Source organism: Pimephales promelas, chromosome 2, assembly GCF_988280905.1.
Source record: "Pimephales promelas chromosome 2, fPimPro1.hap1.1, whole genome shotgun sequence".
Taxonomy (NCBI): domain Eukaryota; kingdom Metazoa; phylum Chordata; class Actinopteri; order Cypriniformes; family Leuciscidae; genus Pimephales; species Pimephales promelas.
In genome coordinates this window covers 45,310,311-45,329,867 of record NC_142770.1, presented here as the reverse complement: position 1 = coordinate 45,329,867, position 19,557 = coordinate 45,310,311, and the positions used below count along the sequence as shown (strand labels likewise).

Genomic DNA, 19,557 nt, shown 5'->3' with positions numbered 1-19,557 from the left:
ATTGACGATGTAAAGTTGTGCTATCTGTGCGTTTTCGTCCATGGGCGTGTCCGTGGCGTCGATGATTCGCCATGAAACAGGAAGTTGTATTAACTTGGCTGTAAATGCCCAGAACTGCACAAAATTTTACACATTTGACAAGAGTCACGCCCTGAACAAATCTACATGCCGACTTTCAACCACAGTCATAGCGCCACCTGCTGGCAACAGGAAGTGAACTTTAACGAAGCAGCCCCCGCCGCATGTTTGACCGACATGCACAAAATTTCTGTGGTACATCTACCATGTCCAGACGCACAGAAAAGCCTCTTGGAGCAATGCCCTAAACTCGACAGGAAGTCGGCCATTTCTAATTTTACCGCCATTTTTGGATGATTTACTCATTACGTACTTTAACTAACTCCTCCTAGGGATTTAGTCGGATCCACTTCAAATTTCTGCTGTGCCTTCTAAAGGCATTGACGATGTAAAGTTGTGCTATCTGCGCGTTTTCGTCGATGGGCGTGTCCGTGGCGTCGATGTTTCGTCATGAAACAGGAAGTTGTAGTAACTTGGCTATAAATGCCCAGATTTGCAGGAAATTTTACACATTTGACAAGAGTCCCGCCCTGAACAAATCTAAATGCCGACATTCACCCACAGTCATAGCGCCACCTGCTGGCAACAGGAAGTGACCTTTAACGAAGCAGCCCCCGCCGCTTGTTTGACCGACATGTACGAAATTTCTGTGGTACATCTACCATGACCAGACGTACAAAAAAGCCTCAAGAACCCATAACCTAAACTCGACAGGAAGTTCGCCATTTTGAATTTGGCGCCCATTTTGGGACGATTTACACACTCCGTACTTTAACGAACTCCTCCTAGGGATTTAGTCGGATCGACTTCAAATTTCTGCTGTGCCTTCTAAAGGCATTGACGATGTAAAGTTGTGCTCTCTGCGCGTTTTCATCGATGGGCATGTCCGTGGCGTCGATGATTCGCCATGAAACAGGAAGTTGTACTAACTTGGCTGTAAATGCCCAGATCTGAATGAAATTTGACACATTTGACAAAAGTCCCGCCCTGAAAAAATCTACATGCCCGCATTCACCCTAAGTCATAGCGCCACCTGCTGGCAACAGGAAGTGACCTTTAACGAAGCAGCGAACCAAATTCACAGCCACACCGGCTGAGCCGCAGAATATGCAACGCGGCTGCCTCACACCCCAACGCGCTACAGGTGCGAGGGCCCGCCCATCGCTGCTTGCAGCTTTAATTTATTTATTTTTCCCTGCAAAGTAAGCGCCATTTTCGGGGCCGCAACATGCTCAAAAACTCACCAAATTTGGCACTCATGTTAGGACTGGTGAAAAATTTCGTATTTTGTGGGTTTCGCGGATGGGCGGGGCAAAATGGCTCGCTAGCGCCACCTAGAAAATTGGAAAAAATTAGCCCCTCGTCCACGTTCAACCTACATGCACGAAATTTGGTGGGGACGTGTATCATTTGAAGACGCACAACCCTAAACTCGACAGGAAGTCGGCCGTTTTGAATTCGGCGACCAAATTGGGACGATTTACACACGCCGTACTTTAAAGAACTCCTCCTAGGGATTTAGTCAAATCAACTTCAAATTTCTGCTGTACCTTCTAAAGGCATTGACGATGTAAAGTTGTGCTATCTGCGCGTTTTCGTCGATGGGCGTGACCGTGGCGTCGATAATTCGCCATGAAACAGGAAGTTGTAGTAACTTGGCTGGAAATGCCCAGATCTGCACAAAATTTTAAACATTTGACAAGAATCCCGCCCTGAACAAATCTACATTCCGACTTTCACCCACAGTCATAGCGCCACCTGCTGGCAACAGGAAGTGAACTTTAACGAAGCAGCCCCCGCCGCTTGTTTGACCGACATGTACGAAATTTCTCTGGTATATCTACCATGTCCAGACGAACAGAAAAGTCTCTTGGAGCGATGCCCTAAATTCAACAGGAAGTCGGCCATTTCTAATTTTACCGCCATTTTTGGATGATTTACTCATTACCTACTTTAACGAACTCCTCCTAGGGATTTTGTCGTATCGACTTCAAATTTCTGCTGTGCCTTCTAAAGGCATTGACGATGTAAAGTTGTGCTATCTGCGCGTTTTCGTCAATGGGCGTGTCCGTGGCGTCGATGATTCGCCATGAAACAGGAAGTTGAAGTAACTTGGCTGTAAATGCCCAGATCTGCATGAAATTTTACACATTTGACAAGAGTTCCGCCCTGAACAAATCTACATGCCGACTTCCACCCACAGTCATAGCGCCATCTGCTGGCAACAGGAAGTGACCTTTAATGAAGCAGCCCCCACCGCATGTTTGACCGACATGCACAAAATTTCTGTGGTATATCTACCATGTCCAGACGCACAGAAAAGTCTCTTGGAGCAATGCCCTAAATTCAACAGGAAGTCGGCCATTTCTAATTTTACCGCCATTTTTGGATGATTTATTCATTAACTACTTTAACGAACTCCTCCTAGGGATTTTGTCGTATCGACTTCAAATTTCTGCTGTGCCTTCTAAAGGCATTGACGATGTAAAGTTGTGCTATCTGCGCGTTTTCGTCAATGGGCGTGTCCGTGGCGTCGATGATTCGCCATGAAACAGGAAGTTGTAGTAACTTGGCTGTAAATGCTCAGATCTGCATGAAATTTTACACATTTGACAAGGGTCCCGCTCTGAAAAAATCTACATGCCGACATTCACCCACGGTCATAGTGCCATCTGCTGGCAACAGGAAGTGACCTTTAATGAAGCAGCCCCCGCCGCATGTTTGACCGAATTGCACAAAATTTCTGTGGTACATCTACCATGTCCAGACGCACAGAAAAGCCTCTTGGAGCAATGCCCTAAAGTCGGCCATTTCTAATTTTACCGCCATTTTTGGATTATTTACACACTCTGTACTTTAACGAACTCCTCCTAGGGATTTAGTCAGATCGACTTCATATTTCTGCTGTGCCTTCTAAAGGCATTGATGATGTAAAATTGTGCTATCTGCGCATTTCCATCGATGGGCGTGTCCGTGGCGTCGATGATTCGTTTAATTCGTTTAATTCGCATTTAATTATTATTTTACTACCTTTTTGGCACTTTTGGAGCCCTTACCATGCTCGAAAACTCTTGAAACCCATCAGAGCCGGGCTGAAGCTGGTACCCGGACGTGGCAGGGCGGCTCGTCAGCACCCCCTGGAACGGGGTCCGAACACTTGGTCCATAACTCAAACATGCTTGCATGTAATAATATGAAACTCGGTACAAATGAAGATCTCATCGTTTCATCTATACCTCACACTCTTACTTTTTACCCCAGCCCAACAGGAAGTCGGCTATTGAGGGTTGTTCGTAAAACACACGCAATGGAATGTGAAATACTCCTCCTAGAGCTTTGATCCAAATTTGACGAAACTCGGTCAGCGTGAAGTCAAGACATTGAGGATGAAAGCTTGTGTGGGGATTTTTGATATCTCAAACGGTTTGGCCGTGGCGAGGAAGCGAAATCATGGCGAGAAACGTGAAACAGGAAGTGTGTTATAACTTCAGCATACATTAACTGATCTTGATGAAACTTCAGCAGTGTGTTTGCTGTAAGAGGACGATCATATGGATGTGACTATTGTGAGTCAAAGTTATAGCGCCACCAACTGAGAGCAGGAAGTGTGTCACTTTCAAAATGCTTTGAAATTACTCTCTTATTTTTACCCGATTTGCTTCAAACTTCATCTGTATAATGTAAATACACGGCAGATGAAGATTTGTGAATGGATTCTTGATATCTTTGAAACTGTTGCCGTGGCAACACATCAAACTTTACCATTCTTTTAGGATGCTTTTGAGACCCTTAGCATGCTTCAAATTGCATGAAACTCGACAGACACATCACATTTATTAGCCAGTAGACATGTGCAAAGTTTCAGAAACGGGCGTGGTGAGGGCTCAGTAGCGCCACCTTTTGACAAAAGTGGGGTTTTTAGTTTTAACTAGAGTTACAAAAATTGGTATGTATATTGTACTCCTCGAGCCGGACAACTTTCTAATTTACACTTATTAGCTAGGACCCACAGAAAGTCAGATATTTATGTTTGAATATGGTCATGCTCACTCTGAGCCTACATGTCTCGGTGTCTCTGTGTCTTTGGCTGTCTGTGTGTGTGTGTGTGTGCCTGTTTGTGTGTGTGTGTGCAGGGGGAGGGGGCTTAACCATTTCACTGCTGTGTGTATGACCTGCATAAAGAAAATACATTTCTTAAGCCTGGTATTTTTTTAAATAAGTTTTTATTTTTATTTTTTTATAAGTAAAGGCATATAACTAGTTTAATTGTAGTGCATTGACAATAGTTTTATATAATTAGTTTATTAATCAGATTAACTTGGTCAATAAACCTGGTCTGAAAATTTGGTCCATAAATCAAACACACTTGCATGTAATAATATGAAACTCGGTAAACATATGGATCTCATCGGTTCATGTATCCTTCACACTCTTACTTTTTACCCCAGCCCAACAGGAAGTTGGCTATATAGGGTTGTTTGTAAAAAAACATGCAATGGAATAATTTAAAGTACTTCTCTAGAGATTTCAAAGAAATGCCACAAAACTCGATCAGCGTGAAGTCAAGACATTGAGGATAAAAAATTGCCTGGGGATTTTTGATACCTCGAACGGTTTGGCCGTGGCGAGGAAACAAAATTATGGCGAGAAACATGAAACAGGAAGTGTTATAACTTCTGCATACATTAACTGATCCTGATGAAACTTCAGCAGTGTGTTCGCTGTAAAAGGATGATCACATGGATGTGACTATTGTGAGTCAAAGTTATAGCGCCACCAACTGGCAGCAGAAAGTGCGTCACTTTCAAAATGCTTTGAACTCACCCTTTTATTTTTACCTGATTTGCTTCAAACTTCATCTGTATAATGTAAATACATGGCAGATGTAGACATGTGAATGGATTCTTGATATCTTTGATACTGTTGCTGTGGCATAAACTTTACCATTCTTTCAGAATCACTTTGGGCGATAGTTTAAACTCAAAATCATAAATAGGGCTATAATGCACTCTTGTGTCATTATTTTTCTATATTTATTACGTATGTGACAGAGGATGTTATTTTATTGCGAGTGTACACAAATATAGGTAAACAGTTTGCAGTCTGAATGTTGTCCTTTATGAACAAAATAACGGATTATGTTTCCTGTTTCCACTGTTCACACACACACACACACACACACACTCCGGCTTGAGAGAGGCGCGCGCGTCGAAGTTAGGGTGGCCATACGTCCGGATTTTGGCCGGACAGTCCGGATTTAAGCTCCGTGTCCGGCGCAGCCTCAAGCCGGAAACTCATTTGTCCTCCTTTTTGGAGTTGATCTGAATCGGCCAAAAAAAAAAAACGCTCTAGAATCTTTATTGAGACGCAGCATAGCGTCTAATGCCGTAGATCTCTAGTCAAACACATGATTGCAGGGTTGCCAACTCTCACGCATTGAGCGTGAGTTTCACGCAAAATTGAGCCAATTCTCACGCTCTCACGCCACACACACCACCGATTTCTCACGCTGAAGTGTGAATCCGGCCGGTCAAATCCCTGAAAGATGAGTTTATCTATAGATCTACCTGATGATCTCGTGATCGACTAGTTTTACCGCAAATTAGTTAAAAAATACACTAATCTAGAGCTTAGCTCCTAACGGCACGGACGCAAAACCAGGACTGGAGCAAAAGCCCGTTCCTCTCTGCACTCTAAGCGTTCTGTTATCACTCCGCTCTAATCCACTACGGGTTTTCCAGTCTCACTCACAGGAAAAAACTGCTCCGTGTTCTATCTAATTTAAAAAAGATAATCTTATGTTTTATTTTTATATATATCACAAACATCTGAATTTATAATACTATATGTAATGCTCTGGAAAGTATTCTACATGTTTAATAAATGTAATAAATGTTCCAACTGCTTACACAAGGAAACAGTATGGGAAAGCGCACCCAGGTAAAAATAAGAATTTGACAAATTCTACAAACAATACAATTCTACAATACAATACAACAATACAACAATACAATACATTCTACAAATTCTACAACGACGCAAACCCCCAAACGTTGATTTTACGAATGGGAATATGAATATTATATGAAATATTAATATGTATTGGGTTTAAAACCATACAGATTTTTGAAGGCTGATAAAACATGGCTTGGTGGACATGATGACCCTATGTTGCCAGATTATTTGTTTATTTATGTATTTCTATTAATTTTATGTATTTATCTTATTAAGTCCAGAAATGTTTTTTATTCTGGTATTGTGCGATTTCGTATTTTGTGGGTTTCGCGGATGGGCGGGGCAAAATGGCTCGCTAGCGCCACCTAGAAAATTGGAAAAAATTAGCTCCTCGTCCACGTTCAACCTACATGCACGAAATTTGGTGGGGATGTGTATCATTTCAAGACGCACAAAAAAGCCTCAAGAACCCATACCCTAAACTCGACAGGAAGTCTGCCATTTTGAATTTGGCGACCGATTTGGGATGATTTACACACTCCTTACTTTAACAAACTCCTCCTAGAGATTTAGTCGGATCAACTTCAAATTTCTGCTGTGCCTTCTAAAGGCATTGACGATAAAAAGTTGTGACGATAAAATTGACGATAAAAAGTTGACGATAACGAACTCCTCCTAGGGATTTTGTCGTATCGACTTCAAATTTCTGCTGTGCCTTCTAAAGGCATTGACGATGTAAAGTTGTGCTATCTGCGTGTTTTCGTCGATGGGCGTGTCCGTGGCGTCGATGATTCGCCATGAAACAGGAAGTTGTAGTAACTTGGCTGTAAATGCCCAGATCTGCACCAAATTTTACACATTTGACAAGAGTCCTGCCCTGAACAAATCTCCATGCCGATATTCACCCACAGTCATAGCGCCACCTAGTGGCAACAGGAAATAACATTTAACGAAGCAGCCCCCGCCGCATGTTTGACCGTCATGTACGAAATTTCTTTGGTACATCTACCATGTCCAGATGCAAAGAAAAGTCTCTTGGAGCGATGCCTTAAACTCAACAGGAAGTCGGCCATTTCTAATTTTACCGCCATTTTTGGATGATTTACTCATTATGTACTTTAACGAACTCCTCCTAGGCATTTAGTCGGATCGACTTCACATTTCTGCTGTGCCTTCTAAAGGCATTGACGATGTAAAGTTGTGCTATCTGCGCGTTTTCATCGATGGGCGTGTCCGTGGCGTCGATGATTCGCCATGAAACAGGAAGTTGTAGTAACTTGACTGTAAATGCCCAGATCTGCACGAAATTTTACACATTTGACAAGAATCCCGCCCTGAACAAATCTACATGCCGATATTCACCCACAGTCATAGTGCCACCTAGTGGCAACAGGAAGTGACCTTTAGCGAAGCAACGTAGCAAATATACAGCCGCACTGGCTGAGCTGCAGAGTATGCAACGCGGCCGCCTCACACCCCGACGTGCTACTGGTGCGAGGGCCCGCCCATCGCTACTTGCAGCTTTAATATTTTTTTCTTTTTTCTGCAAAGTAAGCGCCATTTTCGGGGCCGCAACATGCTCAAAAACTCACCAAATTTGGCAAGCATGTCAGGACTGGTGAAAAATTTCATATTTTGTGGGTTTCGCGGATGGGCGTGGAAAAATGGCTCCCTAGCGCCACCTAGAAAATTGCAAAAAATTATCCCCTCGTCCACGTTCAACCTACAAGCACGAAATTTGGTGGGGACGTGTATCATATGAAGACACACAAAATAGCCTCAAGAACTCATACCCTAAACTCAACAGGAAGTCGGCCATTTTGAATTTGGCACCCATGTTTGACCGACATGTACGAAATTTCTGTGGTACATCTACCATGGCCAGACGCAGAGAAAAGTCTCTTACAGTGATGCCCTAAAGTCATTTTAAGGCCAGACAAATATTTTGTTGATGGTTGGTTTTGTTGGGAGGGACTACATGCCTGTGTAACACTTTCCTACTTCATTTTATGTTGGGGTGCCAGACAGATATATATTCTCCCAAAATATAATCAAGATACAATCTTGTTTAGGGTTGTTAGTCACGTCAAGAAGGAAAAGCAAGCACAAGACACATATTAACTAATTAACATGAATCCTTAATGTTGCAAGAGTAGACTCTAAGAAAACCCAACCACTATGATTCAATATGCAAATATTTTAGTAGGCTATATTCACCATGACAGAGTACCAATTTCATCAAACAACACATCACCATTGGAATAATAGGAATAATAAACACACACAACACATAAACAATACAGCAAACAACACAGGTTTCATTCATATCAAACCTTCTTCACACAGTTCACATAGTCTTAGTGTGGAAAGATTGTGCGAAAAGAGGAGTTCAGAGAAACAGTCAAAGTCCATCAAGGTTTCCACAGTGTATCAAAGGGCAGCAAATAAACCACAAAGTCAGTTAGTCCTGCAATAACCGCTCATGAGTTTATATATCCTTTTACTCACACTCCACGACTTCACACGAGTTAACGATCAACTCCGGCTTCTCTCAGATACTTCAAATACCTTTTGGAAGAGATCGCTCGAACTGTAGTCTCTCTGGATGACTGGGACGTCAACAACAGCGCACATATAATTCAAACACTCATACCTATAGAATGAACTCTTAATACGCATGTGCACGGATTTCTCAAAAGTGGGGTTGCTGGCTAACAGGTTAAGCAATTTTAACTAAAGCACAGTCGACGGAGGCATCGTGTTTTTATCCTTGTAAAGGCTGTTTGAAAGAGTGTGCTCTTGCAGTGTTGCCATGTCCACTTATTATAAGCATATTTCGGGTTGCTGTTAAAGCAGTCGACTTTATGTAATTAAAGTGCGGGTCACAATATTTTGGTGACAATACAAATGGGGTTCAAACCGCTTTTGTTGTGATTTATTGCTTCGCGCATAAGAAGATTTTTTTTTTCATGCATGATAAAATACATCATTAACAACTAGCTGTTCAGTTCTGTTCTATACACACTGCATAACATTTTGCGGTTGTCACTACCTGCATTTTTAGGGAGTTAATTCAGTTGTTGAATGTGGTTGTCATTCTGTACACTCTGTGAGTACAAAACAGGATTAAGCACTAAAAGGTGAACTGACAAATGAATTTAGCTACAGTGTGTAAAAATATTGAGTTTTTGTAAAAATATTGAGTTCGAGCAAGAGAGGTAGTGCTGCGTCAATGCGCTTGTGAAGAAGAGGCAGAGGCGGACGGATCCATTTGCAGTAATTTATTAACACAGGTCAGCCAGCAAAGGTAAGCAGTCATAAACTCAAGGCCCGAGACAAGAAGGGCAGCAAACTCAAACACAAAACACTGGACAGGCAGACTGATCTCATGAAGTAGCGTGTGTATGACACGCCAATTCGTATTTCCATTTTTGGCGTGCTATCAAGACGCATAATCGCCTTTCAGCGTGTTTATGAACGCCGTTGACTTAACGTTATATAAATATATGACTTACCTCAACCCCGTCCCTAAACCTAACCGTCACTGGGGTTAATGGCATTTATGACTGTTCCCTTACCATCCTAGGTAAAAAAAAGATATGACTTATCTCAACCCCATCCCTAAACTTAACCGTCACTGGGGTTAATGGCATTTATGACTAGAGATTTGACTGCGTGTTGAGACACGCGGAATGATGCGGCCGTTAATGGCGTAGACATATACGCATACACGTTTATTTAATTTAATTTGTTCAGGTACTATCTAAAATAACAGATTAATTATCTAAATATTACATTGTCTTTTTTCTAGACTTTCAGACTGCAGTATCACTGAAGAAGGTTATAAAGCTCTGGCTTCAGCTCTGAGATCAAACCCTTCACACGTGATAGAGCTGGATCTCAGAGGAAATGATCCTGGAGAATCAGGAGTGAAGCAGCTTAATCATTTACTGCAGGATCCAAACTGTCATCTGGAGACACTGAGGTGAGACACAATGGAAATACTATTATTTAATTGATTTTTATTGTATTCAAGTTCAAGTTTACTTTATTTATATAGCACATTTAACACAGTTGCAGACTGACCAAAGTGCTTCACAACAAAAGAAACAAAGGAAGAATAAGAATAACATATAATTACATAAAAATAAAGATAAAAATCAAGTGAGCACAGTCCACTCTCAAGCAGGCAGTGACTGTTCCAACAGATTTCCAGAGAGCAATAAACAATCTTAAAATGGCTAATATGCCATAGAAAACAAATGGGTTTTTAAAAGAGACTTGAAAGTGGTCAAACTCGGAGCCAATCGAATTTCCACTGGCAGCTCATTCCAGAGGCGCGGACCGATTACTGAGAAGCCACGGTCACCTCTGCGTTTAAGTCTCGAATGTGGAATTAGAAGAAGATTCTGATCTCCAGATCTTAAGCTTCTAGAGGGGATATACTGATGGAACAGGTCAGAAAGGTAGCCAGGTGCTTGAGAGTGCAAGGATTTAAAAACAAATAGAAGAATTTTAAAATGAATTCTAAATTGCACTGGCAGCCAATGCAGGGTCTTTAATTAGTGGAGTGACGTGATCCCATTTCTTCTTTTTCAAAAGAAATCGTGAGGCAGCATTTTGCACTAACTGGAGACGGGCAATTTGGGCCTTAGAAATGCCACAGTATAACGAATTGCAGTTCAAAAAATACATTACATATAGCCGAATCATTTATAGAAATGTCATTTCAATAATACAATAAGCTACATAATATGTTGTTACATCAAAGTTGATTAAGTGATTTTAAGACAAAAATCATGTAAAATGGATTTTGTCATTATACCAAGTGTAGTTGAGAATTTAACTGAATCCTGCTTCATCTTCTCTTCTGCAGGTTTTTGAGTCCTGCTGCAGATGAAGCCTGTCAGTATGTGACTGGAATTGTGGGTAAAAACCCATTACTCACGAGAGAGCTGAATCTGAGTAAACGTGAACTAGGAGACACACGAGTGAATCAGATCGCTGCTCTACTGCAGGATAAACACTGTAAACTCAACACACTGACGTGAGTATTTTACATGGTTAAAAATAGTATTTTAATAGAAATGTTGTTTGTAATACTATTTCCAGTCAGAACTGATTTTCACTGGAGACAAAACCACAATAAATTGATTTTAATAATATATATTTTTTTGACTGTTGAAGGAAACCCATTAGATTATTCATATATATATATATATATATATATATATATATATATATATATATATATATATATATATATATATATATTTATATTTTTTTTTTTCAGTTAATAGGTGTTTTAAAATGATGAGTGATTTTAAAATGATAAACTTCTGTCAGACATGACATGGGCAGTGTTGTGCAAGTTACGTCCAAACTGTAATACATTATAGATTACTTGTTACTGTTACTTAAAAGTAATTCATTACCTTACAATATTACTGTCTCAGAATTGTAATGCGTTACATTACTCCTGTATTACTTTTGAGTTACTTTCACCAAAATAACTACAGATGTAGACCTAGTTATAATATAAAAAATAAAAACACAAAATGTACTACAGAGCATTTTACATCCAGTAGAAGGCAATATGATGTACAGTAGCATAATGATTGTGGGCTATACAGGAGGCTACTAACAATTTCATATAATTGGCAAAATGAAGGCTCAAGAGAAAAAGAGAGGATGACAAACAAAATCACAAACGATCCAAGTCTGTCAAAAGTATGGTAGAGTAGAGGTGAAGTGATTATCTGGAAATAGCTTTGGTCTATTCATATTAGACACAACAGAACTGTATGTAAACTTTAATTCCATGACAAGAAGCCACAAGATGCACATTTGTTCTTTTATTGTTGCCATTAATTTATTTTCTTTGAATTCAAGAGGTTCACAACACAAAACTGTCATGCACAAAGTGAGCATGATGAACATAGCTTATGCTTTCTCTGGAAGTATAAAGTGCAATTGGAGGACCAACCCTCAGCCTGTCATTTTAGTCAATGAAAATGAACATAGGCTAAACATAGCCTAACTGCTGCTTAGAAGAAAAAAACAAAACAAATAGAGACCCTTAGGCCTATATGCCTCTAAAAAGGCTCAAACAAAACAGGCTTTCAAATAAAGGAAGGTTCAAATAAATCCACTTAGGCTACAACAACAAGACAGATTGCAATTGTCTCTATGAAACTAAAGGACTAGACAATTTTCTAGAATACACATAAATGAAATGAAAGTGCTTGAACCTAACAGCAAATATGGCTCAGTCATTTAAGTCCAATTCAAAAAAGTTCAGTAATAAGGCAAGTCATACGAGAAATAAATGGAAATAAAAACTTTTGGAAATACAAAACTGAAATTAAGGTGTTTGGGCCCACAAGGCCTGACAGCAAATATGGTTCAAAATCTTCAAAACTTAAGTAATGGTCAGATATTGCCAACAGGAAAATTGGATTTAAAAAGTTCTGTTTCCTGCCAAATATAAAACAGAGGTGGTGTGCAGCTAAACATGGAAAAGTTCAAGTAAAGGGAAATTGAAGCTGTGCTTGCTTACGACTATGGTGGGCCTATTCTATTTGACTGAAACATCTGTTGTACCGCATCACAATAAGGCGCTGAAAGCATTCATCACCAAGACGGTTGCGTTTTGGGGTGAGTACCAGACTACCAAGACTGTAAAGTCTTTCGACCTGTGCACTGGATCATGGTGTTGGTGCATTATAACGTAGTGCAATTTTTAATTCTTAGAAACTGATGCAGGCTTTCCATCACTGGATCAGAATTGAAATAAGAGGTTACCTCTGTTTCCACTGACATAGGTGTATCAGCCATGGCGTTGGGCTTTTCATCAAATGAAAAGTAGTCATCATCACGGGAGGTGACTGTAGCAGGTTGAGGAGCACCAATTATTGGGGTGGCAGGCTCTTCTACTGTTAGGGTGCGGCACTCAGTGGTGAGAAGGTACTTGAGGTGATCTCTTCTGGTTTCCTCTTTTACCCAGCACAGTTTAAATTTGGGTAGTGAGACGGCAGCCAGTATGGCATCCTTGGAGTCAATTGTTGTGGCAAAGCGAACTTCAATTGCTCCCACAATTATTTCAGGCAACCCAGTGATCATTTGTGAAAGGCCATTTTGCAGTGCTAAAGTTTTGGCCATTAGAACTTCAAGTGTTGGTTGAAGTGTCCCATAAAAACAAGTTTCCTCACCCTGTAGGATGTCCAGTGCAGCACTGAAAGGCTTCATAATGGAGCAGTATTCCTTCAGAAACTGGTATTCCCTTTCATTCATGCATTTAATCTAAACCTGTGTGCATAGATTGTTAATGTCAGTTAGTGGCATTTCTATGATCCATACATAGGCATCATAAAATAAGTTCCACTGGGTGACTGAGGGCACAATCAACTTCCTTTTACTGATTTCTTCTAGGCACTCAGATGCAACTGTGGACCGGCTAGCTTTGGTCCATAGTGCTGAACACTTAGCTGTAGAACTGCGGTAAACAGCCCTTGATTCTGGGTTTGATACCAACCATTTATGAATCTCATTGTTGGCAATGAGGTTGAGCATGTGAGCTGCACATCTGTGATGTGCAGGCAACACACAGCCCTCACTGTGCATCCTCATCGTCTCCTTCAGTGAGAACGCTTTGCAGGTCGGTGAAGGTCACTTTCCCATCATCCTCCTCCTCTTCTTCTTCGTCCTCCTCCTCCACAGTTTCGACTTGTTGGTATTCCTTAAAAGCTTTAAAGTCCTTGTAAAGGCAATTCTACAAAAAAAGTTCTAAACACATTATAAATGTTACATATGTATTGCTAAAACATATTACAAAGACTCTGAACTGTGAAGTACTGAAATGTGGAGTTAGACCATTAAACAGTTTTTCACCATTGCACTTTTACGGATTAATTGGGCGGGGCTAAAACAGGGCTCGATGACGCACTGGAGCCCATGAGCTGCTGGACACCCCCCTATTTGATGACGCACAGAGTCTGATCTCCCTCTCTCCTCACACACTCCCCGAGCACATTCGCATTCACCGCTCAATCGCGAGTGACTGTCAGTACTATTAGTTACTACAGCTGAGCCTACAGTTTTCTAGCTAGCTATGCCTTCGACACGGACATGCATGGGCTACTACCTGGATGCGATCATGTACAAAACAGATCGGTATCTTCATTTAAATTCCCCTAAAAACGATCACATCAAGAAGAGGTTTTTAGAGAGCCAACCTTGTTAGTGATCATTTTACACTGGATCGTTTTATAAACTTTCCTCAGAGACAACTGGGATTCACTGATAATCCGCTGTTACTGGTGAACGGGGCCGAAACGACGATCTCCCGCCTCAGTGTTCATCCTCCCGTCTCCAAAAGCTAATCAGCTAATATCACCGTCAACAGCTTTCCCGCTAGTGGGCGTGGTTTCAGCGCAGCCAGCGGACACGCCCCCAGCGTTTAAGAGCAGAGAATCTGCTAATTTTTTTAATGATTTTGATAGCTTATTTTATGTACTTGCCGGCTTTTTTTATCATTCAAATTTGGCTGGGTGGCTAATAACAAATTTTTCTGTGGTATGACAGACTCAGAACACATACTTAATTTTGACTTTACAGGGACTTTAACAGAGTTGCTGCCATTGTCTGTCACACATGCAGTCACTTTTTCAGTAGTTAATCCATACTGGGAAAAAAATATCCTCAAGTTCATATGCAATTGCGTCATAAGTGTGTCTTCCTCTGAACCTACGACAAGCGATTGAAGCCTTCTTCCATTGCAACGTCTCCGAATCGATCCAGTGGACCGTCACCCCCAAAAAAACTCCTGTTGTAGGCAGTCCATATGTCTGCAGTTGTTGACAAGTACTGCTGCTCATCAATTGTTTTTTTAGCTCTTTTTCCATAGCAGTATAGGTCCTATAAAACATGGTATCAGAGTTTTAAAATCAAACATGTTAAAAGAGAAAAATACATCACGGTTGTTTAAACCAATGAACATTAAGCTGTGTCGTCAGCAAGTCGTTTCCCATCATGCTTTTGATCAGCGCAGTCGGTGGAGAGCAACTGCGCGTGACTGCGGAATCCGACAGGTGTGCCTTGCGCTCGCGAGAGTTTTTTGACATACGTCGACATGACATCAGAGCCAGGCGGACCGTTCTAGGACATATTTCTAACCGGCATGCATCTTGCGCTGATCACCGGTGATCGGTTCTGCGCAGATTTTGCTCATCTCAAACAAACCTAGTGTTGAGGCAAGCCATAAACAAAACGCCCATATCAGCTGAATAAAAAGGCTTGTTTGAGATGTGCCTTGCCTCGCCTGAAATGTAGTTGAGAGTAGGCGGCTGCAGTGAGATCACCGGTGTTCGGTTCTGTGCAGATTTTGCTCATCTGCGCAAAACTTTGCTCATCAAACAAGCCTAAACATCCACTTTAATACATATCTTACCTCGTCTTGCTGTGCAGTGAGGAATAATACTATCTAATAATCTTGGAAAAAAAGTTCCTTCCATAGTGCTGTTTCATTTCAGGAGCATGGATTCAGCTGATGTAGTAAGTCATTTATTCCTTAAATGACTTACTACATCTCTGTACTGCACAAAGACTTGAAATGCATGTCTGTGTGTGTGAATGAATGAATGGATGAATGAATGGTACAGATGTGCGCTCGCTGTGCCGTTCATTCACTCTCGCTCCTACATGAACCGATGTAGCAGTGATCATCGCTAAATTCGCCCAGGCTGCAACAAGGGCTCTCCTCTTTTTTCTCCACTTTACCAGAGTAATGTTTTGCTGACCTTTGAAAATAGTACGGAAAGAAAAACACTGGTGCTGCATCCCAATTCGCTTACTTATATTACGCCCAAAATTATGGACTCTTTTTGTGAAGAAAAAGTACATACTTTTGAGTGTGTAGCAAAAGAGTAGGCAAGCTTTGGGACATACTATCACGTCATCTTTAATGGACAGCTCTGTCACATGCTGCGTGCATCCTGTCACCGTAAACTGCCCTGTCAATCATCTTGTCACAGTTTAAAATCCTCCATTCAATCTAATTTGATTTCCTAGCGTTTCGGAGAGCACGTTCATCTGCCAGTCGTGGGTCTTTCAGGCGGATACTTTCCATGTGTTTCCAATTTGAATATAATGATGCATTGAAAGGGTAATGACTAAACATATCTTTACAGAAGTTAACAATGCTGCTGCAGATAATGTGGACAACATTTTCGTCAGGTTAGATACTGATATCACTCAAACGTCTTTATCTAAACCTCTCTACATAACCGCGGGACTCACGCATCCTCCATGTCTGTAGTTTCGTAACACTTTTCACTCGTGTTTGTAGTTCTAACCGAATCCTCTTCCAACGTGCGATGGGTTGTGGGCAATATCGGTCGTTATGTGGTGCGTTCAAGTCATCTCGTATAGATATTAAAGGGATAGTTCACTTTGAAAAGAATTTTTGATATGTTTTATCTTACTTCAAGGGCATCCAAGATGTAGGCGTCTTTGTTTACACAGTATTTTCAATTTTTGATATTTTTAGGTCAAACCGTTCTTGTCTGTCAGTCATATAATGGAAGTCTATGGTCACCACCTCAAAGAGCATGCACAAAGAAGTCCAGATTAAACATGATTTAATGACTCGTAAATAGGGCTGTAACGATTTTGGCTAAAATCATAATCACGATTAATCGAACAGGTCACCTCGATTATGATTATTGAACGATTATTTTAATTTTTTTTCTTTCTCATATGTCACTGGCAAGGCTTATTCTGTAAATAAATATGTATGTATTTTTTTTCTAATGAAAGAGTGCATAATCTTTGAGATTCTAAACTAAGGAAATACACAAATAGCTTTTAATGTTTATTAAATATTTAAAAATATTAAAAATGTAGAAAATAGTTATTTTTGTAAATAAAATAAATTATTGTAAATATTGCCATCTAAAAAGTAAAATATAACTTGTATAAAACTGAAAAACTAATCCTTTTCATATTGTATAGCATCTGTAAATGCTTGTGTTATCGAAAGCTGCTTTGTGGAGTGGAGGCACTTGTTGCTGGGCATTTGTCTGTCTCTCTCTTTTTTTTCCGCGTGTTTTCTGATTCTAGGAATCAGAGAGTGCGTTCACACACACAACCCGCAAAGACACGTGACATGTCTCAGCAGCGTATAGTTTGCTTATGAGTTGCGATTTCGTTTTCGAAAAACCACGCTTGTTCATTTGTTTTTCTCTGATTCGATAATAAACTAGCGCATTATGTACAGTTTCACGCTGGCAAACGATCCCGGCTTAAACGGCGTCATTAGGCTGTGTAATGGATTTTTTTTCCCTGAACCTGACTACTCTACAATAATACTCACTCTAGTTGGCCAAGTCTTATACTTTTACCAGCGCATCTACACATCGACGTCCGCTGAGTCAATTAAACCTACCCTCTACCCTAGCGCATCTCCAGTCGACGTCCGCCGGGTACTAATCCTATAACCCTAGCGCATCTACAGTCGACGTCCGCCGGGTTCTAATCCTATAACCCTAGCGCATCTACAGTCGACGTCCGCCGGGTGCTAATAATTCTAACTTACTTGTTCTTGCTGCACAGCTTAAATAACAGACAGACTCCAGCAAATGTCCTTTCATTGCTTTTAATTACGGCCAGGAGAGTTCTCGAGCAATACTCAGAGAACTTCCCAAGTAAAAACAAGGCCGGTGGATCTCAGACAAATTCCATTGAGAATCCCCCCGAAAACACTGATACAACAGTTTTTATACAATATGGAGGCATGCCCTAATGACATTAATTTCATTGGTTCTTCATAGGTAGACTGTTTTGTTACTGGGTAGAGGAGACTTTGTTTTAATGTTTCTAACTTAGTCATCTGTCTAGTTCCATTTCCCATATTTGTTATTTATACACTGTCAGGTGTTTGACACACATACATTCATCTCAGGACATTGTATCAGAGATTTAGCTGGTTAAATGAGGTCAAATGTCAAAACATGGTTAGCTTATTATTCAGTTTAAAATTTTCCACCACAGTTGCAACGCGACATTGATTACGGCTTTTGTTCACACAGCGCGCGCTCCGTGACTGAACCATGGACTGAACACAGCAATTGTTACTCTGTCCCCAACCTGGCGGCACCAATCCTGGGCCGTGTTTGCGTTCACACAGGTGTTTGTTCTGGCAATTTCCTGGGATCAACTCGCTGTGTGAAAGGGGCTCATGTTTTTTTTTTTATTATTATTATTAATGCAATGTTAATAAACAGAACAAGTCGAGACATACAAGCAGTAAACAATCTATCAAAACAAGGAGACATTATGATACCAAATACATTAAGAGAGGAGATATGAATGTCGCAGACTGGACGGGGTGAAGTGACGTGACTACTATGTTTTAAGGGCAAAGTACGTTAACACACAGTGGGCGGATATATTATTAGTATTCAAAAACCGAAATAACCGACATGGTAAAATCACGTCGGTTATAGGCTCTGAATTTTGGTTTCGATTATTTTTCGGTTAATCGTCCAGCCCTACTCGTAAATGTAAGTACAGTAGTGATATTGTTTTTCCCTCTTGTAACCACAGCCACGTCTGAGTGATCTGAGGGTACGGGCGCTTCGGTTCCAGTTGAAACTATCACTTTCAACTCGTATTTACGATTTGAACACACTTGATGTGTGCGCCACCACAATGTCGTAAGTACCAGTGGGGAGCTCGGGATTTTCTCTAAGCCCCGATCTTTTCGATTTTGGCCGTGTCACTGAGAAACATGGCGGAATACCACAATACTTAAATATTATGCAGTGATATTGTCAAGGTTTTCTTATTTACAGCGCAGTTAAGTGAATTGCCTGCATAGAATATGATGGCATTATAATTTAACAGTGCAACGTAATGATAAAATTGCCAGTGGCGCCATCTTCCTCCGACGAAAGTGACTTGAACACACTGCCGTCTTCCCCAGGAGGACTTGAATGCCCCAAGAGTGTGCATCGATCTACACTTCAGATTCTGACAGGAAATAGTAGAAAATCTGGTTATTTTTGAAACGCTTATTTCAACATACCGCGATTTTGACGTACTAATTCTATTTTGAATACTATTTAAGACGGATAGTATGCGTGGATAATGCAGCATGGATAATCATTTTGTCTGCATCTGCATCCATTACATATCGTGATTTACTTCCTTTTCCGGGTCAGAACGTCTACAGCTCACTTTTAAAAGATGATGTAATTGGGCAGTGAAAAAAATTGGATATAGTCAGCATGAAATTTCAAATTTGTTTGTTGTGATTTTTAACCGTACGCCGTCATTGCCACGGAGGAGCAGGATCGAGCCTGTGTAAAATAGTTCACTGAAAGTTCTAATGATCAGATATAGCGGTTGAGTGCATAGACTATAAAAAAATAGATTGCGACACAGTCAGTGATGAAACGCCAGAAACAACAACAGGTGACTAATGTCATCATGGATGAAAAGAAAGAAAGGAGATGTGAGTTGGTT

At 40.7% G+C, this 19,557-nt stretch overlaps 1 protein-coding gene across 3 annotated transcripts in view; it reads left to right on the top strand.

Moving 5' to 3' along the window:
- Positions 1 to 19,557, top strand: part of LOC120487552 (NACHT, LRR and PYD domains-containing protein 12-like) — an 82,891-nt gene that overhangs the window by 33,673 nt on the left and 29,661 nt on the right. For 2 of the 3 annotated variants that reach the window (XM_089122969.1, XM_089122966.1), the window contains exons 8-9: positions 9,845 to 10,018; positions 10,910 to 11,080. In XM_089122969.1, coding sequence (XP_088979095.1) covers positions 9,845 to 10,018; positions 10,910 to 11,080 — 345 coding nt within the window. Of the gene's footprint in view, positions 1 to 9,844; positions 10,023 to 10,909; positions 11,081 to 19,557 lie in introns of those variants that run through there. The other variant, XM_089122970.1, reaches the window with a different exon arrangement.